Source organism: Ambystoma mexicanum, chromosome 5p, assembly GCF_040938575.1.
Source record: "Ambystoma mexicanum isolate Mex_15411 chromosome 5p, UKY_AmexF1_1, whole genome shotgun sequence".
Taxonomy (NCBI): Eukaryota; Metazoa; Chordata; class Amphibia; order Caudata; family Ambystomatidae; genus Ambystoma; species Ambystoma mexicanum.
The window spans coordinates 590,090,932-590,115,515 of NC_090930.1; the positions used below are offsets into that span (position 1 = coordinate 590,090,932).

The 24,584-nt window shown below is 44.6% G+C and overlaps 1 protein-coding gene across 4 annotated transcripts in view; it reads right to left on the minus strand.

Moving 5' to 3' along the window:
- Nucleotides 1-24,584, minus strand: part of DIAPH2 (diaphanous related formin 2) — a 5,141,990-nt gene that overhangs the window by 4,701,273 nt on the left and 416,133 nt on the right. For 3 of the 4 annotated variants that reach the window (XM_069612992.1, XM_069612991.1, XM_069612993.1), the window contains exon 2: nt 336-368. The exons of the other annotated variant lie outside the window; for it this stretch is intronic. In XM_069612992.1, coding sequence (XP_069469093.1) covers nt 336-368 — 33 coding nt within the window. The remainder of the gene's footprint in view (nt 1-335; nt 369-24,584) is intronic. 4 annotated transcript variants of the gene reach the window in all.

The window sequence follows — 24,584 nt, forward strand, 5'->3', positions numbered from 1 at the left end:
ATCGGGCCTGGCAAGACTCGGGGTGGCAGAACATTACCGGCCATGTACCCCCCACCACCGACGCATGGTGGTAGCTACAATATAAGCAGTAACTCTATGCGTATTTTATAATGGGTCTTTTGTACTAAGGTACATGCATATAATTGTTAGCAATTTCAAACACTTTGACCGAGCTAACACAATTATAAACTTAATATCTTATACTAATTTACATGTTATATTGTGTTGGTTTACTTGCTTATAGTTCACATTTCCTTGCACACAAACATCTCAGCAAGCAAAGGATGCATGCGAAGCAGATCAAATCTAGTGCAAAATGGCAATTTGAGTCTTACCACATCATCTGCTAATGTTTTAATTTGGGAGTTCTATTGGAAAGAAGAAAACAGTACAAAAAGAACTAAGTGATCATATTTTAAACACATTTTAATTTCAACACTAGAAAGTATAACACATTGCGATCTGTCTAACCTCAAACACAATAGTCTTCTTCAGCAAATGTTTCACACATTTTGTCAAATTCAATTCATCCAGAAAAATGTGCATCTTGCAAACTAGGCTTGCATCATTCTTTTTAAGTGGGTGTTTATCGCCCGGGTGGGAAGGAAGAGGAAGATACATTTACCATGGCCCAGCTGGAAGGGAACGGAAAGCCATAGTAAGGATGGCCTAGCTGGCAGGGAAGGGGAAGACACAGTAGGGATGGCCCAGCTGGTAGGGAAGGGGAAGACATAGTAAGGATGGCCCAGCTGGCAGGGAAGGGGAAGATATAGTAGGAATGGCCCAGCTCACAGGGAAGGGGAAGACATAGTAAGGATGGCCCAGTTAGCAGGGAAAGGGAGGACATAGTACGGATGGCCCAACTGGCAAGGAAAGGGAGGACATAGTAGGGATGGCCCAGCTGGCAGGGAAGGGGAAGAAATAGTAGGGATGGCCCAGCTGGCAGGGAAATGGAGGACATCGTAAGGAGGGCCCATCTGGCAGGGAAAAGGAGGACATAGTAAGGATGGACCAGCTGGCAGGGAAGGGGAAGAGATAGTAAGCAGGGCCAGCTGGCATGGAAGGGGAGGACCATAGTAAGGATGGCCAGCTGTCAAGGATTTGGGAAAACATAGTAAGAATCACCCAGCTGGCAGGGAAGAGGCAGACATAGTAATAAGCTCTAGCAACTGTAGCATCGCTTCGTGCTAGATGGAATTACCAATAAATATCTTAGACCAAATAACTGGACAGACTCAAAGAATATGGAAAAATACTACTTTACTTTATTCTCAATTTAATAAAGCAACCTGGCAGACATCGGACTGATGATTGCACACTCACACACAAACTTGATTACACAGGTGTCTTATACCCCAATATGCATCATCTAGGACATCATCATATATGGCAAACCAAAAAGCTTGTTAGTGGGAGGGATTGGTTAGGTGAACATGTCTACTTATAGAATACACATGGGTTAGTACTTCATTGGCTGTCTCTTATCTGTACGACAACCCAACCTTGGACTTTTGAATCAGCTAGCAGTACGTAAAGGAAACCAGAACCCAGGTCCTTGGGTCACGTCAGATTACTCCCACTTTTCCAATTAGTCCATCATATCTCATCAGTCCTGCCATGAGACAATGTTTCCATCTGTAGTTGATCTTGTAGCCTGTTCTCTGTTCTAGGACATTGAAGGAAGTGAACGCACATCACAATCTTCATCGAAGGCTTAATGACTAGCCCTTGTTTTCAACTTCTCAGTCAAATGTGAAGAGACCACAAATTTGTCCATTTCAGCCTCTTATTTACTGCTATTTAATTAAATTATACAGTGTCATTGCTCCTCTTGGCCTCTAGAAACTTGCTCACTCTAATTTTTTTTTAGACTTTATACACTTTTAATTGTCTAATAACTGGCTCTTGTAAATGTTTTCTTCTTCTTTAATCTTCGAGAAATATGTCTTTCATCCATGACTCATTTGTCTGCCTCCCTTGGTGCTTTGCAGCTATTCCTTAAAAATAGCATCCTTGATCCCAAACCAACTTTGACTCCTCTTTGTTTTCCACACAAAGCTGTTCTTCCAGCATCTCCTGACTCTTCAACCCTGGTCTCTTTCTGAGGTAGTTGAGTTGAATCTTTGCACAAACCGGCGTCAATCTTCCAACAATGCCCCTCCTAGCCATGTAATATGTTCCGCTATAGCTAGCCTCTATATCTTTTCTACCTTGCGTACTGCGTATTTACACTTATTAGTCAACAAATATTTTATTCTTCTTTTTTGTTCATGATTACTTTATCGTTTCGTACATGTATCTCTTGTCACTTCAGTTACAATGTCACCCTTCAGTATTTTCATATTATTTCAATATGGCTTTGTAGATCTTATTTATGACATCACTCTGTCCACGTCAGCTTTCACTCAGTGCTCCATGATGTCCAATGGTGCGTGATGTCATTCATCCTTATGGCATCCTTCCACACTTTCAGTGGGAGGGTACATTTGCTATGGTTGTCTGAGTGCATATTGTCTCTTGTACAGTCGATGCGGTATAGGAAGAACACATGGGGTCCCATACAGAGCCCTTCTCTTACTGTTCCAGTATGACGGCAGTGAGGGGGTGGCAGTTAGGGATAATGTGCCCAACTGCTCCTCTACAGTAAGGATGGCCAGCTGTCAGGGAAGTAGCAAGACAGAGTAAGTATGGCCCAGCTGGCAGGGACATGGGTGAAAAAGTAAGCATGGCCCAGTTATGGGGAAGAGGAAGACATTGTAACAATGGCTAGCTGGCAGGAAAGGGGTAGAGATAGTACGGATGAACCAAGTGAAAAGGAAGAGCAATGCGTAGTAAGAATTGCCCCACTGGCAGGGAAGGGGAAAACATAGTAAAGATGGTCCAGTTGTGGGGAAGAAGACATAGTAAGGATGGCCCAGCTGGCAGGGAAGACATTGTGAGCATGGCCAGGGAAGGGGAAGACAGAGGAGGGATAGCCCAGCTGGCAGGAAAGAGGAAGACATAATACATATGTTTAATTTTTCGGTGGGACCCGAGCATGATGCTGCATACTTAAATTATAGCTTTGTTGTCTGACTCTGTAAGGGTTGTCTGTCCACTGCAAAGCGAGTTTTGGGACCTAGTGTTCCTTTAACACCAACAATGCAGGTTAACAGTTTGTAAAGTGAGGAGAAACAATTAATAGTGATTGACCAGTTTTAGAACTGGTGCAGCCATGAGTCTAATCTCTACAATAAGAGCTGGAAAACAAACTTTCCTGGCTCTAATAGTAGAAGTGGGGCCCCTTCACACCAATTATCACACTGGCCAATAAATATATTCCTATTCATTGACTTGTTTAAGCCTTAAGAAATTGCTACAGTAAGTGGAAAACACATGTCAACACAAAACAGCAACATAGTAGCAAGAACATGGTCTTGCGCAAGCATGTTTTTGACTTGCCTTCCTTCACATAAGATTCCATATTTAATGTTGCAAGGAAGATGCAGACACTTTTGGATTGCAACGGACAGTGGCAGTGTGCTAATAGCTCTTTGGACTTAATCCCATGCCTAGAACTACTCCTTTTAAAGGAGCAAATGTAATCATTTTTAAGTAGTTTTTTCCCTTTCTTTTTGAATGCATACAGTTGTTTGTAAAGAAAGACAAATGACACATTAATTCCATTTGCAGAGGAGTAACTTTGCTGAAAATGATGGGGTGGGGGACAGGGGTGGGGTGGAGTGAGGATGGGTGGTGACTCTGAGGGATAGTTTCGGCCAAATTGTTTGATAACATTTGGTTGAATGATAGATTTGACTGAAGTCGGTCACCACCATTAGTTCGAAGCCAAAGATACCGAACATTAAGAGCTGGGGTGCGGGGGTCTCCCCTGCTCAACATGTTTGGTATGTTTTACTTCGGTGGTTGCGGGGATGTCCCCCTCTTCCTCAGCATTGGTGGCAGGGGACCCAACAAAAAAAAAAGAAGAAAAAGGGACCCTGAAGCATCAGATCCGATCCATGTTAGATGGATGGATCTGATGTTGCAGGGTACAGGAGAGGAGGCGGATGGAAAAAAGTTAAGTATGGGGGGTTTATAGGTGTACTGGCTGTTTGGGCGGACATGGTTTTGTTTTTTTTGTACCGAGGTAGAAACGTATTTGCAGCGAGAATGACTACGGTCAATTTCGCTGTGATTTTATACCTCAAACAACCGAAATCCCTGAGGGATAACACTAGACTACTACACCGCAAGAGTCCATTGCTGATGCTCTGTAATAACTTTCATAAGACTAATGGCCTATCTTTAAAATTCAATTGGGTCTCCACACATCTCCAGCCGACCTGCAATGCACCCAGTGGCAACATAATATTCACAAACTTTATTCCAATAGAACATACAAACAATGCATTATTTATCATTCATTCAGACACAAAAGTCAACACACATATGTTTGCATAGACTATCACACACAAGTGCACCGAGCACCTCCATTGACATACACTGTGTACACACAACATTTATATGTACATATACAATAACACATGGAAACAGCGGCTCAACATCCATTCGATCAGACCAGACATTATCACCCCCTGATCCCTGAAATTTTGGGCTACGTTGACATGACCTAGCTGAACTATAATGCCATGGCCGAAAGCGACAGATTCACTGGAATGGCAGCAATTCCCTGGTTTTTCCTTTCATTCAAAGGCAGAAGCCATTGGTTAAATCAGTGCAGTGGGTGACCAAGTATACTTGGTATGAATTTTTAAATGCCATATATCTCCAATCTTGGATCGTGCAAAGCCCCTTATATGTGTGCATGCTGATAGATTTTTTCTACAAGATTCTGACTGATTAAAATTAAGGTATGTTTTCCTGTGTTCAAATGGCTCCAAGCAGTGGAGTACCAAGCAGGAGAGGCAGGGGGTGGGGGGGAGACAAGCTGCCCCCTGTGGCTCTTTTAGGAGCCAGACTGGGGCATTTGTCATTGAGAAGCCTCTTCCGTTCAGCACATCAAAGAGGGCTCTCAATGGCAAAGGTGTCCTGCTTGCAGGACAATGTGTGCTGAGCAATTCCTGCTCAGCATGCTCATTGTCCTGGCAGCAGGACACCTTACCCATTCTCCAATGTCCCAAGGAGCTCCGGGTAGCAGAGGGTCCTCAGGTGGCTCCTTATCAACAGAGCATTACAAAGTGAGTGATTGGGCACTGATGGGAGGGTGGGTACCATTAGCAGGGACTTTTGTCCCTTTAGAAATGTGAATGGAAGGGAGTGATCAGAATTGAGAAGGGTGCATAATGTTGCATGATTTATGAAATCATGACTATGGTTTTAAAACCCAAGGGGGATTTCTTAGGCTCACATTAATCTACATGATGCTATTGTGAAATTGCATTCAGAATGGGGAGAGTAAAACTAAAGTCATATTCCCATGGCTCAACATATTTCTATGACAATGTATATAGTGTATGGTTAGTTTACTATGGAAGGCTAGTTTATTATGTAATGTGGTTTGCTTCCAAGGCATTGCTATAAATAATTATTTAAGCACATGAAATGTAAAGCAAAACCTTAATAAATATTTATGTCAACTAAACCTGGAAAGATGTGCACCGTCACTTAAATTCTCCACAGGCCAGTTTCACCATTTAACCAAGTGTGTGATCCGAGCAAATCATTTAATCACATTGTGCCTTATCAGCAGCTCTGCAAGTGACTCTGATTAACTTCAAAGCTTATGTTAATGTATCATGGTATTATAATGGAAAAGCGTAATGACTATAGATGTGCTCCACATATAACACAAGTGCAATTTAGGTATTTTGCACCACAAAGTTATTTGTCACTTGGCTTATTTATGGCAACTTATTCTAAAGTCACTTCCATGGTGCCTCCAAGTATCAAGGATTGATGATGCGCCTTGCAATGTCATTTTCTGTGAAGTCACTTCCAATGGTGCAATCCATATAATAAACAGGAAGTTTCCATGTATTTTGCCTCAGAGGGTTGGGCAGAGCTCTAATAGATGTTTTTCCTGCATCTGGAATGATCCTGTGGTTTTATTTTTGTTGTTGTGTGTTAAAATGCATCTTCTACTAACGTTACCAAAAAAGTAGATTGGGCCAGGAGTGGGTGGTTCGGGGCGCCAGTGAGACCATGTGGAATTCCACACACTGCATTGTGTTGCTCACCCCCCTCCCCCACTCTTACCAAACTAAGCAGGGGAGTATCCAGCATTGTAAGTGAAGAAGTTTTTGGTTGGCTGTAACCTGAACCATGACACCCATTTACTAATTTGCATCAAACCGTCCTGAAAGTGTGTCTGAAAAACTCGGAATACTTTTTGCTTTTTGGTGAAGATTATTTTTGGCGGCGGGGGAAAAGTTATACAGGGTTACTAAAAGTGTGCTTTTAACACAAAATTCCATATGGTTCCTTCTGCACACCTAGAGCAAAAACTGCTTGACAAAGGTTCACCATGTTTGGAATGCTTATAGCACTCAAATTCATTTCACAGAATTTGCAGAGTACAACAGTTTTGGGTCACAGGTTTTCTCAGCTTGACTCTTTCCACTCTACTTGGGAGGGCACACCTTCCGGCAACAACTTTTTTGAAATTAGGATGGTGGTGCTTTAGTAGCATCTGAAAAGTGCCAAGACTAATTTTAGAGGCGTTTATGACCTGTGGCTTGCCACAGAGAATGTACCATTTGTTATTTATTGTGTGTCTTCATACCTGGGGCCTTAATGTGTACTGGGAACTTTGCTCACATTGTCCAAATGTGAAATGCGCCCACACTAGGGTCACCCACAGCCCAGCCCCCCAACAAACATACACAAAAACAATTAAACATTATTTAAAAGAAAAGAAAAGTACATCTGCTCTGCTTTCAAATGGCGCCTGGGCCATGTCTCATGTTACACCAACCTAACCTCTTTGCACTCACGGACCCCCAGACAGAAACCAGCAAGCTGAATGAGCTTCCTAGATCCTGTCTGTGTCTCACACGAACACAAAGCCAGAAAGCGATTCTCTCTGCCGCAGCCCCTGGAAGTGCTGCTGCTAGCGTGGCAGCACAGGCGCCAGATCCTGCAACACCAAGTTCAGCACCCTGGCGGCTGACTTTGAGTCAGACCACCAGGGTGAGGGACTGAGCCATGCAGGGCATCCCGGCCCTGAATGTGTTGCAGCGCGGCTGTCAGGCATCTCAGCATTATGTAATGAGACAGCGCAAGCCTTGCTATGCACCCCAGCAATGCTTGCGCTGTCCAATTACATAATTGATGATTGCGGCCCCCCTGCCCTCCCGCCAAAAGTTGGGGGGACAAAAAGGCATGCCACAGGTGTTGGGGTGGGGGCAAAACCCCTTGTACCTCCCAATAATTAGGCCCATGTCCATTTGTATTGCAGTGATGGAGAGACAATTTTATAATGACAGCGACATGCTTATGTAATGGTGGAAACAAATGTACCACAGAGAGTAGTAGGGCAATCAACCCAGGGCATTAAACCCTTGGGTGGTGCACCAGTAGATCACTATTTCGGCCGGAGTTGATAATCCCAATCAAAAGTAGACCAAGAAATTACCAGCTAGCACAAACAGCCACTACATGCATTCTGGCCATTTGCACCCTGGCAATACATCCTGGACGCTAATGGTTCATTATTTTATATGCGAAAAAGATTGTGCAATGTGCAACACCATTTTGTTACAAAAACAACAAGAGAGATATGGCTAAAATCAAAATGGAAAGGAGAGCTGTGGAAAGACACACATTTCTATTTCCAGGGTGGCATATACCGTTGTTATGGGCCTGCAATCCGAACTACCTCATTTATATCATGCTTCCCTAAGTCCTAATGCCAAATGTACAACTCACTCAAAATCTGTGCACCAAACTGTTGCAACTCATCTGAATGTTAGGGTTTTCTTGAAATAATTCAGATTTCTTTTAGGGGAAAATACCAGATGTTTTACTACCGTCACTGAACTGGTGATCAGGGCCTACTATCCTATTCATGACATATCAAAATGCATGTTTTGTTTTGTTCGCATTTTACATTACAGCAGATTTTATTTTGCATATGAAAGCTCCAAAAAACAAACCCAACACATGGAAAATGGCAGCGTGAGGCTTACATTGATCCAACGATTAAAATATTCATAAAAAATCTGTCTGCACCACGTAAAATGCTTTCCCTCTCATCTCCTGAACCCGCAACCGCTACTAAAATGGTAGGGACTTTGCCATTTGTATCCTAAAAACGGGCTAATTGCTAAACCTGTGCTCCCCACAGCTAAGACATTCACCTGTGCACCAGGAGTGTGAAGCAAGGCTGACTCTTACATGCTGCCCAAAATTCTGGGTAAAATAAGGCCCAGAACTAATAATAACTACAACTTAAGATAAAATGCTCCCTATGCTAAATATCAGCATGTACAGGGAGCACGTGATCGAGCAAAAGGGTCCAGATTGGATAGTAACAAATCATAAGTCACTAGCTCCCAGTGAAATAATCACACTAAGGATGGGAGCTTGGGAAATATTCCCACCTATTTTTCCACTGAACCTATCCCCCAGCCAGTGACTATAACTCAGAAAGAGGTAGATTACCAACACTACCTGACAACATGAATCACTCAGAAACATCTTTTTCCACAATTGATAACAATAATTCCCTCCTGGCTATGTGCTACATGCTATGGGATTCATTGTTTCCTGAAACACTGACTACCGTGGGATTACAGGCCCCGGGCTCCATGAAAACTGTTAACATGCTACCCTCTGAAGACTCACCCCTTGGTACCTCATTACAATCTGGCACAAATCAGAGACTGTCCGCATCCCCAAATATGTGCCCACCGGATGATAGGGGCACCGAGACCATCAGGTCTTAGTGATGCAATCATCACAATGAGACACAAGCACAGTTGTATGTGATGCAATTTGCTATTAAGGTGCTTTTGAAAATGTGTGGAAAAATCCTAAATAAAGTAATCGACCTGAACAAAAATAAAGATTTCAGAATGATGGAGGACAGTCAGTTAGACAAGCTCATGCCACTGTGGCAATCCAAGATAATGCTAATTAAGGTCAGCAGAATAATACACTCGAAGGGGAGACATCAAACATTGTGGTGGGGAATGGCACCCCAGTGGAACGACTGGACTCATCAGACATAATTAGTGAAGAATTCAATGATTGACCGTGTACACGAGAGTATCTAAGGGTTAAAAAAAAACTAAAATTGGGTGTAAAATCTACCCGACCTTGTCCCCCTGACTTGTCTAGTGAAATACCACCTGCACTGGCCCCATTAGATGGGATTGTTCTGAAGCAAAATAAAGACAAAGCAAAGAAGCGACGTAAAAAGTAGTAATGGCCAAAGGTACTCTTATAAGCTGGCTTCTAAATGTCAACGACACTCTAGCTAATCAGGATCAGTCACAAGTCATTGTCCCACCATTATTGACACCGGCAACTAAGGAAACACTGCCAGTACTTTGGACTACAAGAGTACCAACACCTCTAAGGGTACATATCTGATAAAACCCTGGAGGTGGCCACATCCAAAAATAGCTTGATGTTCAACATTAAGAAACTCAAGCAAGAAAGAACTAAGCTTCATACCCATATAAACAGATCAGAGTTCCTTCAGATTACCTGTAAAATATTACTATTAAGGAATTTGGAAACTAAAGACTTCAGAAGGGTGTACTGCTGTTCATCTGAAACAATGGTAATGATCAGACAATATAAGGATAGATTGTTTTTCTGTCTAGTGTAAGGAGGCTCACAGTCACCAACACGTCCTTCAGTGACCATGCAATTCTCTCCCTCATGGTGGATCATTGCCTGGCTAGTAGCGCTGAGTGCATGGTGGGTGATCTGGGGATAAATTCAGGAGGAAACAGGCTGATATGGACTAGGGGTGTCACGGTATTGGTTTTATGGAGGTATGATAACCTTCTTGACAAATGATGGTATATCATGGTTGTCGCGGTATAGCAGGTGGAGTTAGCTAATCTTAATAAATATTTTCTTAAAGGTCATAAATTGTCAACATTTTGAAACTTGTCTCTGCACATTTTTAGCTTATCCTCCAGGAATCTAAGGTGGCTGCAGATTTGGTCTTTCATGGCACTCGCTTGTTGATCGCCTTGAATGAAAGAGTGACTAGTGGAAGTGTTAAAATGCAAATTTTGAGCAATGAGCTTGCTGCTCAGTCACAAGTCATCGCTTTAAAAATCGGCCTCGACCTGCATTATTTTGGAACCACATGGCATGGGCATTATGACCCCTTGCTGCGATCAGTCAAATAAGTTTGTTTTGATAACGCTTTATCCCATTAATATGACAAAGTTAAAATAAATATCGGCACAAATATGGCCTAGACCACCACCACCTCACCACAGCCCCATCATTACCATTTTTCCCAGGTCTGAGCGCATTAGAACCCTTGCGAGTTGAGACAGAGGAATGCTTTCATGCATGGTGTCACAAATCGAGGATAGACCTGAGAAATATTTCACCCCAATTGCTTTGGATACTTCAAATTGGATGTAGAATCTGTCCTGCCTGCTTGAGTCCAGTGCCATATGCAGAAGGCAGGTGAAGGATCAAGCAAAGCAACAGCTCTAATGCCAATGTGCAAATCTACAGGGAGGACAGTGGGGGGGGAAAGGGGCAGTTTATATACTAGCACAAGGCACTGATGGGTCCAGTGTTCATACAGTCTACAGAGCTAATGTTTTTTGTGGACATGCATCAGAAGGGCATCCCGTTCATTCCCCCCTTTGAATTCTGGGATGTGAAGTTCCCCCATCTTTCAAATTGGTGTATCTTTAACCCAACTCTGCTGATCACAGAGAAAGAGCGGTCACAGCATTAAAGCTGCATTTACTAATGTGTCCTCACTTTCCCTATGCTCTTGTCTGCCAAACAAGGTCCCCTTGGCAGACACCACATCCCACAGTGCAAGAGCCAGACTGCACAGCACTTGCTTACTGCAGACTTTCCAAATCAGATTGAAAAGCCCACTTAATAGCTACAGGCCCTAAAACAGTATACTGGTATAAACAACGTGACGGTTGTTATAGTTCAATTGAGCTGTTCACGGTATCTATAACAGTATACCATTATACCTTTCTGCCCCTAATATAGACTGAGAGAAGTATTGAGAGTGCACCTACCTTCTTCAGTATTAATTTGGTGTATTTACTAATCCAATGCCACCTTTTTAATTGCTGAATGTATTGAATGCTGGATTATGGAGTGTATGGCCTCACTGGGAGTAATATCCTCAAAAGGGGTATTATGCCATAAGGAATAACATAACTATGAATCATACCTACGACAAAGCAATCCATGATGCAAAGTGATCCCTAAGGTCAGAGCTCTGGCTTATTGGGAAACCCTACAATAACCTTCATCAGATGAGGGCTGCAAGGTGCTCAGTGAAAAATAGGTATGGAACTGGGTTAATGGTTGGCTGGGCATTGGTAGAATTGGTCGAATTGCACAGTGCAACGCCTGATCTCTATTGTAAAAACTAAGGATACTCGTAAACTTTGGAGGATTTTGAGTACCTTTAATTCTGTCCCGAAAGACTGTGTGGTCTGCGGAATTGGAGAACAGGTTTGGGCACAATACATATTAGATACCTTTAAATCACCATCGGGCCTAGATAAGTCCCATGCAGTAGCTGTCCTTCGGTTTGATATACTGATTGATAAGCCACAATTGACAGGAACATGTGTACCTTAAAGGACTCGAGAGTTCCGGGCCCAAATGGACTACCAAATGTGTTGATTAGAAAGGCTCCCCAAATTTTGGGGAAAGTTGGTGTTTATCTCATACACAAAAGTATTTATTTTCAAATTTCTTTATTGGCATTTATTATAGGTACAACAGCAGTGTGGCAGTGGGTGCCAACTGCGGCATGGAGTGAACTTGTCTATGTAAAGCCAGTCATTTAATTGAACAATAAACAACATTAACATAAAACAATTAACAATAACTGTGATTGTCTCCAGGTGATTGATAAATAGTTCATTTGAGAGGGTCAACATGGGGTGGGGGGGAAGGAGTTCAAGAAGAGGGGGGACCAGGCATGTTCAAGCGGTGGTCCATTCAGGTGTCTTGTGATGGATAGGTTGGTTAGCATGGGGGTGAATTATTCAAGGGGGTTTGTCGTCATTGGAGGGGTGGAACGGAGCCCATGTGAGCACCTTCCAAGCATCCAATGCCTGGCTTGCGTCTTCAGGGGACCTGGCAATGCCTTCCTCCCAGGCCGAAGTCTCTGCCCTTACCCAGCGTTCCAGTTCACTGTGCCATGCATGGAATCGTAGGCCACCCGGTCGCTTCCATGCCATGGCGATGGTCCTTTTAGTCAGGATGCATGCCAAGTCCATGAGCTTTACGGTGTGCTTAATGCTGGCTAGTCTGGGGTAAGTCCCCTGGAGGCACTCTCTGGGGTCCACTGTGAAGAAGGTTTGATTCCAAAAGCATGGCAACGTACCATTTTGGTCTCCATTTACATGTAATGCTAGCTACTAGCCATGTCCGACACATCAGGAAAAATGTTTGCCTCTCTACTGCTGGACAGGCTTGAAGCATGGGCCCTCTCCTGTAACATCGTAGTCACATTCCAAATAGGATTTATAGCTAGATTGAGCACTCTCCATTGTGTTTGGCTAATTGACAATTATTAAGACTGCTAACTCTAAAGGACAACCCAATCTGCATTTAGCAATGATCAACTTTAAATTTGCATTTGGCACAGTGAATAGGACAAAACTCTGGGCCAAGGTGGAAACCTTGGGTTGGCCTAGTGATTTACTGGTGGCCATTCAGGGACTACATGAAAACAACTTGGTCCATATTAAAGTCAATAGTAAGGGATCAGTAAACTCTCCTTTAGACACTGGACACAGATTGAAACAAGGCTGTGCTCTCCACCCTTACATTTTAAAATCTATATTGCAGAACTTTTACACTTCTTGGGGCACAATAATGTTTGTCCTCCTACTATCTCAGGTAAAAAGGTTGAGTGTTTTTTTATGCAGATGATTTGGTCCACTGTGACCATACTTTTTCGGGGCTAAAAAGATCATTGTTGGAACTATATATATATATATATAGTTCCAACAATGATATATATATGCTGGTGAGCATGATTTAGTTCTCAATTTTAAAAAAACAAAAATAAGGCACATTTCACATAAACATATCCCTGCCCCTAGCATGCATATAGCGGGTCTTATTGAACGAGTGACGAGCTTTAAATATCTGGGCATCCCGATTATATCTAAGGCAAGTTATAATACACTGTGGGATATTTTGACCCATGCCGATGTGCCCCACTGCACCACTTTACAAATGGGAAAAGAAACAGCAAAAAATGGATGCGCTAACCCCTGTGCCAAAAATCTGAAAAACGCATGTGGGTCACAATAACAAAAGGCTGCACACGCCTGCCACACAGTGAAAGTGGGGGTGAAAACAGAATTCTCAATGCAGGAGCATGCCAGTGGGTTCTGTTCCATTCAACATGAAGCAAGGCTGTAGAATTGGGCTAAAAACTGAAAATGCCTTTTAAAATGCAGCTTGCAACCTTCAAAGTGCTGTTTTGGTGCTAGATCTATTCATTTTCCAGGGAACCATTGAATTTAAAAGGGTTACAGATCATCCAGGAGGCTCAGAGGAGCCGGGCCTCATTGACTGACAGCAGCTAAGAAAGGTATTTCACAAAAAAACCAGCCCAGCAACATTGTTTTCAGTTCCACTGGAAAAATGCGGCTAAAAATGGCAACCTGTAACAATTTCAGCTGAGCAGAGAGAACTCGAAGCAAAGGCTGGATACATACATCCAGACGGAAAACAAATTCCAGCACTGATGTAAAGGACTCAGTTTTATCTGCTTTTTCAGGAAAGAAGTGCAAAATCACCTGTTTAAAAGCATGTTTTTGTGAAAGGCCTAATTCTTTAAATGTCAAAATCCCCTAAAAACTGTGTTCACTTATATGTTTTAATGAAAGATATAGGTAACTTAAATTCAAAACCCAGTCTTGAGTTAATCAAACATTTAATTCTGGGCTGACAACTTCAGCCTGGGAATGGTTGACACCTCGCCACAGACAGGAAAGGTCTAATTGCTGCTGGAATGTTCTCGCATACTCAGAACAAAGAACTCATTAGACATTCATCTGTTGCCCAGCCAAAGACAATGGCAGGCTGAACACTCATCCCTGCAGGGGTGGGGCAGGAAGCTTCCCTCTTAAGGAAGAGGACACCCCAGCCTGATCAAAGGAATTTTACAGCTGTTGCCAGTGAAAGAAACAAAAAACTGCTAAAGGATTTTTGGTGTTTAAATGCCTATTTGTAATTAAGCTTTAAACACCTTTAACTTTGCCATACGATGGAGGACAAATCTAAAAATTGGTAGTTGTAAATCTAATTGTATGCTCTTTCTTTGAAGACGTGATTGAACCCTGTACTAGATAAGTACCAAAAATTACACAAAAAGAATAATTGTGCCAAAACTATTGATGCTGCAGATATAATATTGTATACCCATGTTCTAGGGGTGATTGCACAGATATGTACTGAATAAGACATTGTTAGGCCAAACCTTTATGATTAAAATTGACAAAATTCCACAGAACGACAGATATGTACTTAAGACTATCCAGCTCCAGCTATCACGGAGATGGGAATTGGAGGAAAAGGTAACCCACAAAATATGTAAAGTGTGTGTCCGATTTTATTAGAGGGCATAGTTATAGAAATGTGTATTTGTGGGTAAGTTAAATTGTGGTCCAAATAATTTGTGGGAGCTCCCAAGTCACATCATAAAATAAGACCGCTCTTTCTGGTTTCCAACCAGAAAAAGGCAAGTGCCTGTGACCTATCCCAGCCTGGGGATGTGGATTGTAATTCTGCCCCAACCATAAACTTAGTGATGTCACTTGGCATGATAAAAAGGGAACTTCACCACACACAGACACACACTGATTCCTGACTCCATCCTGATTTCCGCGTGATGCCCTGTTCCAGAATTCTTCATCTTGTTCCTGTTCCAGATTTCTTTACCAAGCTAAGGCCTCACCAATTGCTGAACTCTTTTCAGCTAGGCCCAAATCCTGAACCATCCCAAACTTCAGGGAAATAATTTTGATCCAGTTTGGCTTGCTGCTATTCATGCTTGCCTGCAGAAACTCACCATCCTACTAATCTACAGTGTACAGTGACCAGAAGGGCCAATCCAATCCAATCCAGTCAGTGACCAGAACCGCCCAGCTGACCATCCCGCCAGAAGTGCCCTGCTGCCTGTAGATCCGATCCGTGATGACCAGAACTTGACGGTCCAATCTTAATTTACAGTGGACTGTAAGTATGAACAGGAATCATAGTGACCCATAGTATATTTGCATTGTCCTACCCTAGTCTCAACCCATCCTCTCATTAACTTAAGAACTTGTAATAGTGGCACACCAGCCTTAAAATCTTGCTTTGATTTCTCGTGCTAGTGATATTTTTTTTAAATCCTGTTGTCTTGTGAAATCCTAAACCCTTAAAATCATCCCAAGGGTAATCCGACTGAGTCCTCCAAGGCAGACACAGAGGTGCTGGGGTTGGTTTCCACAGACCACTCTGGAGCTTACTGTGTTTCAAACTGGTAACCAGCCTGAATACCCTAGTTTAGAGCATAATTGTCATTGTAAAAACTGATTTCTGTTTTCCTTTTCGCGTCTTTATTTTCAAAAATGCCTCTCATTTAATCTTGCATAACTTCTTCAATTTTATAGATAGATACTTAATTCCAACTCTGAGTTAAACCTAAGACCTGTAGCTACATCCACAACCAGATATTCCATTGTGAAACAGTGTATTTGACCTGTTTTTATAAAAAGAAAATCGCATAGTGAAATTTAGGCGGAAATTCACACTTTTGCAAAAGTTTTACACGTGTGTTCTGCCATTCAAAGTATTTCCCAACTTCCATCCTGATTTAAAGTGTTTGCTGTTGCTGATATGATAGCTTATGTCTGTTAGAATCTGTTTAGTATTGCTCCCTTAGGAATTTCTATCCATTTGAGGATTTATGAATACTTTTCATTTTTCACAAAGCCATTTTCAACTGTCATTTTAAAGAGTGTACATTTCCCAAAAAACGTTATTCTCTTTTGTTTGGGGAGGGAAGATTATATTCAAACACTGTACTCTAATTTTACATTCCTGAATACCTGCTGCTTACTTACATCTGTGTAGAATTGCTCATTTGTGAATTAAGAACTTTGCAGGCGGAAATCTTACCCTAAGCGCTATCTTTTCAACATTCTGTGTTGCTAAAAAGTTAATTCAATTGCCTTACTTACTTTCTGAATTATTTTGTCACCACATTAGTGATTGCTACCCCATATATATATATTAAAATGTAAGTTTGATTTGAATTTTAAATAAATATTTACCTTTGCCAATGTGATGCTGGAAATGCATCGGAGGGACAGGGCCTCCGTATCCTTGTCCTTAACTGCTTTTTATCGTCTGTTCTGTCGTGTTTTCCGCACAGGAGATCAAGTGGGACTCCTGGCGGTGCAGCTCTCTCTTTTGGTTTTGGTGAACAGACCCATGGGATACCCTTACGGCACCCATGGGTGGGGGTACAACTCTGTGCCCTAGTGTATGTTTTTGGGCACCTGTGTGTGGCCCACAGGGCAGGGTATGGGCTGGTGGCATCTCCATGCTGAATTTGACAGGTGCCCTGAGTATCCTCCATTTTGGGATACCCAGGCCCTGCCATTGGAATCAGTTGATTCCTGATAGGAAACAAGATGGCCCATGTGGCCTCTTGCTTTCTATTGCCTATTACCTTGTTTTACCAAAGTCCTGGGAAGCCCTGACTCTGTCCCTTCCCCCTGACTGGCTGTTGGGTGGAAGTTCCATATATGGTGTTGTTGTGAAGTCCAGGCCAGACTGGCTGGAGCCTTCCCAGTGACTGTATGTTGTGGGTACACCATGTGGGTGGGACCTGGGTGAATGGAGTGTGTGACGAATACGCATTCTGTGTTGTGGGTGTCTAGTATCTGGTGTTTGACGCAATGACTGAGATAGCCCTGCCCGAAACTGGTATGCATGCAGTGTGGAGTGTTGAATGGCTGGGTACTTGTCCCAATACACATAACCTGTTGTGAGTGTCTGGATAGTAGTGAATGGCCTGAATGCACTATACACCTGATTTGCTGCCTGCCTGCATGAATGCCCTTCTGACCGATTGGTTGCCTGAGTATTACCCAGCAGAATGAATGGGAGATCAACTAGTATATATGAGAGCCTCTCACTGCTAGAATTCGTGTTCAGAAGCTGAAGAGTAACTGGAGTGAAACTGAAGCTTAACCTTGAAGCCCTGCTGGAAGAGAAGAATTGCTGTTGCTCTCCTTCACAATCTGAAAGCTGCTCTGTCTCCAAGAACTGACCCAGAGAGGACCTGGTAAAACACCCTCTTCCCGACCTACGATAGACCATTGTGCACCAGCAGATCTTTGCCAAAGCTCCCTGGTAGACAGACCTTCGACAGGCTGCTGACCCAAAACGGGGACCGCTGCGGAATCACAAAGAGAAGCGCCCGGACTGTTGTCCGCCACTGTCGCCGACCGGAGCTGCCGTGCTCCTGTTTGCCTAAGAGCTTTTGAATCCAAGGATGTTCTTGTCTGCATCATCGCCACTGTATCCTGCTGGAGAAGGCCAGACCGTCGACGCGTCGAGGAGCATCCACCGGTGGGTTTCCCACCACCTAAAGAGCACAGAGACACAGACGAATCGACGCCCCTGTTGGGCCACAGTTCTTCAAACTCTTTGCGGTCCAGAACTATCAACACCGAGGTGCCCTGCACGCCTCTTCCTTGCAGGACGTTTACGCTTCCCTGTCAACCAGCACCGCTAGTAACAAAGCTGCCACTTCATCGTCGTAGCTCACCCTGCTCTCTGTCGGACATTCGACGACCCGTGACTCCTGCCTTAAAAGAAGGGCACTCAAGAAGGGCCGTCGATTCCCCAGCAAGGAACGCTACAATGCCAGGTACTTTGGGGTTGCGAAACTATTGGGAAGTCTAGTGTGAACAATATATGGATTGGGCTTGTATCTTTATTCTACAGGTTGCCCAGGTGGGGGGGGATCTCCACACAGAGCTGTGCTTAACGGTAGTGACCATTATTCTGCCAATTGTTCAACCACCTTGTTTTCCTTCCTCTCTCTACTGCTGGTTTCCTCTTTATTAATCTGTGTGACATTTTGACAGTACAATTGATGCACTTTAATGAGATCTGATAGTATTTGTGGTACCACTGTAGAACTGTATATATTTACCATTTTTGATTTTCTGAGCACAAAGTGAGTTATTGGGCCTCATTACGAGGCCGCCGACACCACCGTTAAAAACCATACCAGCGCTGTTTCCGTGCCCATGTAATCACTACCCACGATCCCGGAAAAACCACCACCACAAACCGCCGCCGCGGAGTTAAGGGATCCGTAAAATGTGTCGGCGGCGAAACTCCCCAGTTACTGGCAACATGAAACACCATGGGCATCATGAGTACCACAGACATGGAAACTCCGCCATAAAATTGGCGGAAAAACCGTGGCCATGGAGGCGGTATCGGCGCCACTGCGAACATGACGTTAAACAGTACCAGGTGAGCTGAATCGGCCACTGGTGCCCAAATGAGCCCAGCTGGACCCAGCAGGTCACTGGGAGGCCACAAAAGGGCCACACCCAGGCCAACTCCAAACACAACTATGCAGGCAGCAGCTGCAGCAGCATTGGGACTGGGACTATTGAACCTACAGGCAGCAGTGCACATGGTGTTAGTAATGGTGCAGAGGAGGATGAGGCAGAGGTGGAGGAGGCGCAAGCGGCAGTTAGCAAACCCTGCACCCATGCCAAACCCAACTGTGCAGCTGGCACGACCCCGCAGGCAGCCTGCAATACCCCGCATCAGGGCCTCACCCTGGAACCTGACCCCAGGACAGATCCACACATTATACCGGCTGGACCGTCCAACAATCATGTACATCACCGCCATGATTGAGCATGACATCAGCAGCCACGTTGCCATTTTGACTGCAATCCCCCCCCTCCTGAAGGTGGTGTCAGTACTGCATTTACTAGGCACCGGAACTTATTAGCACACAGTTGGTGAGCTGCACGGGCTCTCACAACCTTGTTTCTCAAAAATATTGGGACAAGTACTGCATGCCCTGTTGCGCCATGTGTCGGAACCCATCGCCCTACCCCGTACACTTGCAGAGGTCATTGCCACAAAGTTGGCCTTCCAAGCCTTTGCAGCGATGCCAAATTGCATAGGTGCATTAGACTGCACCCACATAGAGCTGACAGTACCACGTGCAATGGAGATGGTGTACCGCAATAGGAAACAGTACCACTCACTGAATGTACAGATGGTATGTGATGCCAGACTGGTGATAACACATTGCTGCGCACGTTTCCCAGGGTCAACACATGACTCAATGGTCCTGCAGAATTCCACATTGCCACTCTACATGGAATGCTACACTGGACAAAGCACATGGCTATTGGGTGAGTACAACTGCCAAAGCACAGGCCCTGTGGAAGTGTGTTGTGTGCCCAGGCCAATGACCTGTGTGAGTGGGCTGCTACAACTGCACATGCATCACCCCCTGGCCCATGTAATGTACGGTCAGCATAACCCACACATCAGAAAGCTACACATGACAGGTTGGCACAGTACACACCCTGCCTAAAGAGACATACGACCAATGCTACCACAAGGCTATACAAGTTCATCCACTCAATCCAGCCACCCACACTTAGCACCACTGCCCCCCCAATGCACATGACAGCTGCACATGAGACATCCTGCAACAGCCAAATCATCACAGCCCATAGATTGACTCCTCCATGTGTGCACGTCATTGCACAGTGTCATACTTACCAACCACTATTGTCCACAAGGTCAACTTCATATTCACAGCAAGTAATTGGGCAATGACCAAATGCCACCAACTACAACAATTACCCATGAACGGCAATCACCCACCCGTCCGACCACTGCTTGACCCATATGGATGAATGAATGATGACACAAGATTGCATTGCATCAGATCAAGAGACGATACCACAAACACCGACATGTCCCACACATTTCCATCCCATGTAGGTGATGCTGGATATGCACTCACGCCATGGCTGATGGTGCCTGTATGGAGGCCAAGGAACAGGCATGAGGAGGCGTACAACAGGGCACACGTCCGCACATGTGGCATGATTGAGAGGACATTTGGCCTACTGAAGGCCAAGTTCCGCTGCTTGAGCAGATCTGGAGGATCACTGCTGTACAACCAAGTGAAGACGGGTAAAATTGTGCTTGTGTGTGCCATGCTGCACAATCTGTGCTTTCGCAGGAACATTCCGCTGCCCCCAGATGCAGAGGATGAAGATGGGGATGGAGAGGGGGATGGTGATGGGGATGGGGTAGCTCTACACCCTCCCAGGGGTGTGCCAGATGGCCAACAAGCACGGGATACACTCATTCACATTTACTTTTGAGAGACTGCACATTGACAGCAAAGCATCGATACGACGATGCCGGTGAATAAATGTATTTTGCCTGCTAATGAAATGACAGATGTCCACTCATTATGGTAGTTTTCAAAGGTGTTGTATTATCAATAAACCAGGAAAGAAAGTGCATTGGGTAGGGAAGCTGTACACCCGTGCCCACCCACCACCCAAACGTACCCACCCCCAACCAGTCCCCAAACAACTAAACCCCTAATGGACCTCCCCCACCACCCAAACGTACCCACCCCCAACCAGACCCCAAACAACTAACCCCCTAATAGACCTCCCCCAACTGCCTGCACCCTTGGTGTCCCCAAATGTCATGTTGACTGGCATCGCCACATGCCACTATTTGCGGGGGCGCTTATGCGCTGGCGTGTCCTTGCTGGCGGGTCCAGTCAGCTGACTAGAACGCCTCCGTGGGCTGCCAGTGGCAGAGCTGGATGGGGTGGTGCTGGCTGAGGTGACTGTCAGTGGGACTATGGGCAAGCGTCCTTGAAACGCCTGCTGGGCTACCAACATTGACTCAGCAATGCTGGATTGCACACTGTTCCCTTCCCTGACATGGCGTGCCAGGGTGACAATGGTGGCCGCAAATCATCCAATCGACCTGGAGAGTTGGCGCACCGACGTAGCATTCCTCTCACGCTGCAGCCTGGCCTCCTCCCGCTGATGCATGGCCTCCTCCCACTGATGCATGGCCTCCTCACACTGCAGCCTGGCCTCCTCCAGCTGTCTTTCCACCAGCTACGTCAGGGTGGCCTGTTGTTGCTCAATGTGCTGCAAGCGTGTCCTGAGCTCAGCCATGGAGGGAGTTGTGGAGCGCATGGGGCTGTGCAGTTCTTGGGGGCTGAACTGTAGGCCATGAATGGGTCACAGCTCATCCATGTTGTCCCCCTCACCCGGTTGTACTGCTTCGGCCTGCATGGCCGGTGCAATTCCATCACTCGATGCAGCCTCCTCAGCCGTCGTCACTGTCACTTGTCATGACTGTGGGGATACAGAGGGCATGCTGTTAGTTGTGTGATGTTACTAAATCTGTCCATCACATGCATCAACCATAATCCATGACCACTTGCATGTACACACTTGTGACTATTGATGCACTCAGGTGTGTGTGTCTCTGCTTCCAGTCAGGCACGCACTGTGTGCATTTTCAGGGGTCATGCTTTGGGGATGTGGTACTTGTCATCTGGCCAGTCAGTCGGTCCATTGGGTCACTCCTGCCCTGTTGGGGGGGGGGCATTGTGAGTGGGTCCATTGGGTCACTCCAGCCCTGTGGGGGGGGGAATTGTGAGTGGGTCCATTGGGTCACTCCCATTCACACTTATGGCTTTGTACTCTGTGCACTTACCAGCATCTGCAGGTGAGCTCACTCCTGCCTCTGCCTCTCTCGTATGCCGTGGATGCCTTTGAGGTGCATGACACTGCTGCAGCGCTCCTCCCACGATTGCAACTTGAGAGGGGATGCAAGGCCTGCACCAGTGCTAGTGATGTGTTGGCGGTGTGCAGTGATGAGGTTGCGCACCTGGAGCCTGAGGTCATCCCACCTCTTATGGCAGTCCTTCACAGAGCATGTGGTCACACCAACCGCTGTGCACTTGCGTGCTGCCTTCTCCCACACCTCCTTGCGACGTTGCCGAGTAGCGCGCCGCTGGTCTGCACTAAAGAGCATTTCCGCATGCTCAACAATGTGCTCCACCAGAACTGTGAGGTCAGCCTCACTGAAGCGCTGCTTTCGCTGTCTGCGTGCTGGGATCCTGGATGCCATGAAGGTGTTAGATGAGTTGTCAGTCTCATGGCGGTGATCTGACCTGTGGTGTCTGAGAATGGCAGTGGATTGTGCTTTATATAATGGCCGCCTCTCTGTTTCTGTTTTTTTCCCGCGGTCATGGTATTTTCGCTTCCGGTGTTTCTGTGTCGGCTGGGCCGGACCAGTTTTTGCACCGTTTTCTGTGGCGTTAAGTCCATGTGCATGAGTGTTTACATGACGGCGGTGACTCGGTTTCCGCCTCGGTGTGTTGCGCGCGACCCACGCGCCGTAATCTACCCTTCTTTCCGCAACCTTGCGGTCGCAGAAGCGGAGTCACCGTCGTCACGGAATCACCGGATTCCAGCACGGCGGACTCATAATGAGGCCCATTGTGATAGTGTACATAACCATGAATATTAATTATATAAAGACTGTGTTTTAACCGTTACAGTGTGCAGACATTCCTTTGTGGGTGCTTGGGGACTACACTGTACTGAAGAACCAGCCTGCATCACCTCCTGAAAAGCTAGGCCTTAATTGCTCGTCCATTGCTACCACAATAGAGAATCTAGGCTGGGGTCCTCTGTGCCTCTCCTCTACCATATAGAGAGCAGAAGTACAGACACCCACCTCCAGTCTTTACAACCAACAAGCCTGATTCCTGTTCCACTGTGACCTGGAGGGTATTTTGAGAAAGGTGTGATGCGAGTGGTATATCTCTCAGAATATTGAACCGATAGACACAATAAATAAGTATTTAATTTGTGCACTACATACTAGGCGAGACCCGGGTTTATTGCCTGATTGAAATCTTTAACAACACTAATTGCCACAAAGAAAAGGAAAGCTTCTGCTATGATAAACATGATGCATAAATGTGTTAGGGAGGCCTCAGGATATAGCTTTAGTGGGATCATGGCCCTATATAAACAGAGTTTCTGTGCCATGGTACTATACGGCCTAGAGGCCTTAAGTACAGATGATTGTACCCGGTTGGATGTACTGGGGGGCAAATTCTGGCACAAAATCCTAGGCCTGGGCCCCAGAGTCCCAGGTGAAATCATTTGTTTGGAACTGGGCCTGATATTGTTGGCTGCGATGGCCTGAATAAGGAACATTTTGTTGTACTTGAAATCCCAGAAGTCCCCATCTGTCCACTACTCCAATTGTTGGGTAAACAATCGGACCCACCTTATGACCAAACAATGTCTACATTGGTAACTAATCTTTACCACAATTGGGTGGTGGCCTGATTGGGATGATAGTTTCTCAAACATTATGGTAAAACTGATACACAACAATGGTTGAATGGGATTGGATTGCAAACTACTCACATTTATCATCATAAAATAGCTATTGCTTCGTACAATATCTATCCTATGAATGAAAGGCCACCCAGGGTTATCTGAAGGTATGTTCATCTCCAGATTTATGAAGATTTCTCTTACTCCTGTGTGTGAATTAACTACCCATACTTGCAGCTATCGGCTCAGAATTGGGAATAGATAAAGCAGATAGGTTGTGTTGGCTATGTGGACTGGCTGGTATAAAGGTATCTGTTCAACACATTCTAACAGAAAGCCGTGAATAAAGCCGAGTATATATAAGATTCCTGGGTTCATATGTGCATATTGTTGATACTATAAAGAGTGACAATTTTTGATTATCCTGTCTAAACACTTCGAATAAATGTATGTAAATTGCACTTTACAACATATGGAAAGCTATTAGGGTTACGGGGGAAATGGTTATGTAATTGAGCACGGCTTTTGTGCTGTCTTATCTTGTAGATAGATTGAAATTAGATTGTGTTTTTGTGATATAAAATCGACCTAAATAACTCCGTATTAAAATGTAGGTCACAAAATTGAATATATGTATATTTAAATATGATATGTCTTATTAAAAATAAATTGACTCTATACTTCTGAAATGTATACTTACACACATCTGTTTATTAGTTTGCATCTGTGTACATGTTTAATTTGTATCATATTTTGTCATTTTCTGTATTTCAACTATGTAAAAGTTCTTTGGAACTACAAGCAAAATGAAATACATTTAAAAAAAAAAAACAGTGGCCAGTTCATCTAAGTTCTACCTCAAGTAAAGAAGAATAGTATGTGTATACAAGCTTTTTATTACATAAAGTATAAGAAAAGTGCATATTTATTTATTAAATTATGTCAATTAAACAAACACACTGATGGCCAACATAGTAAATATCGTTTTTT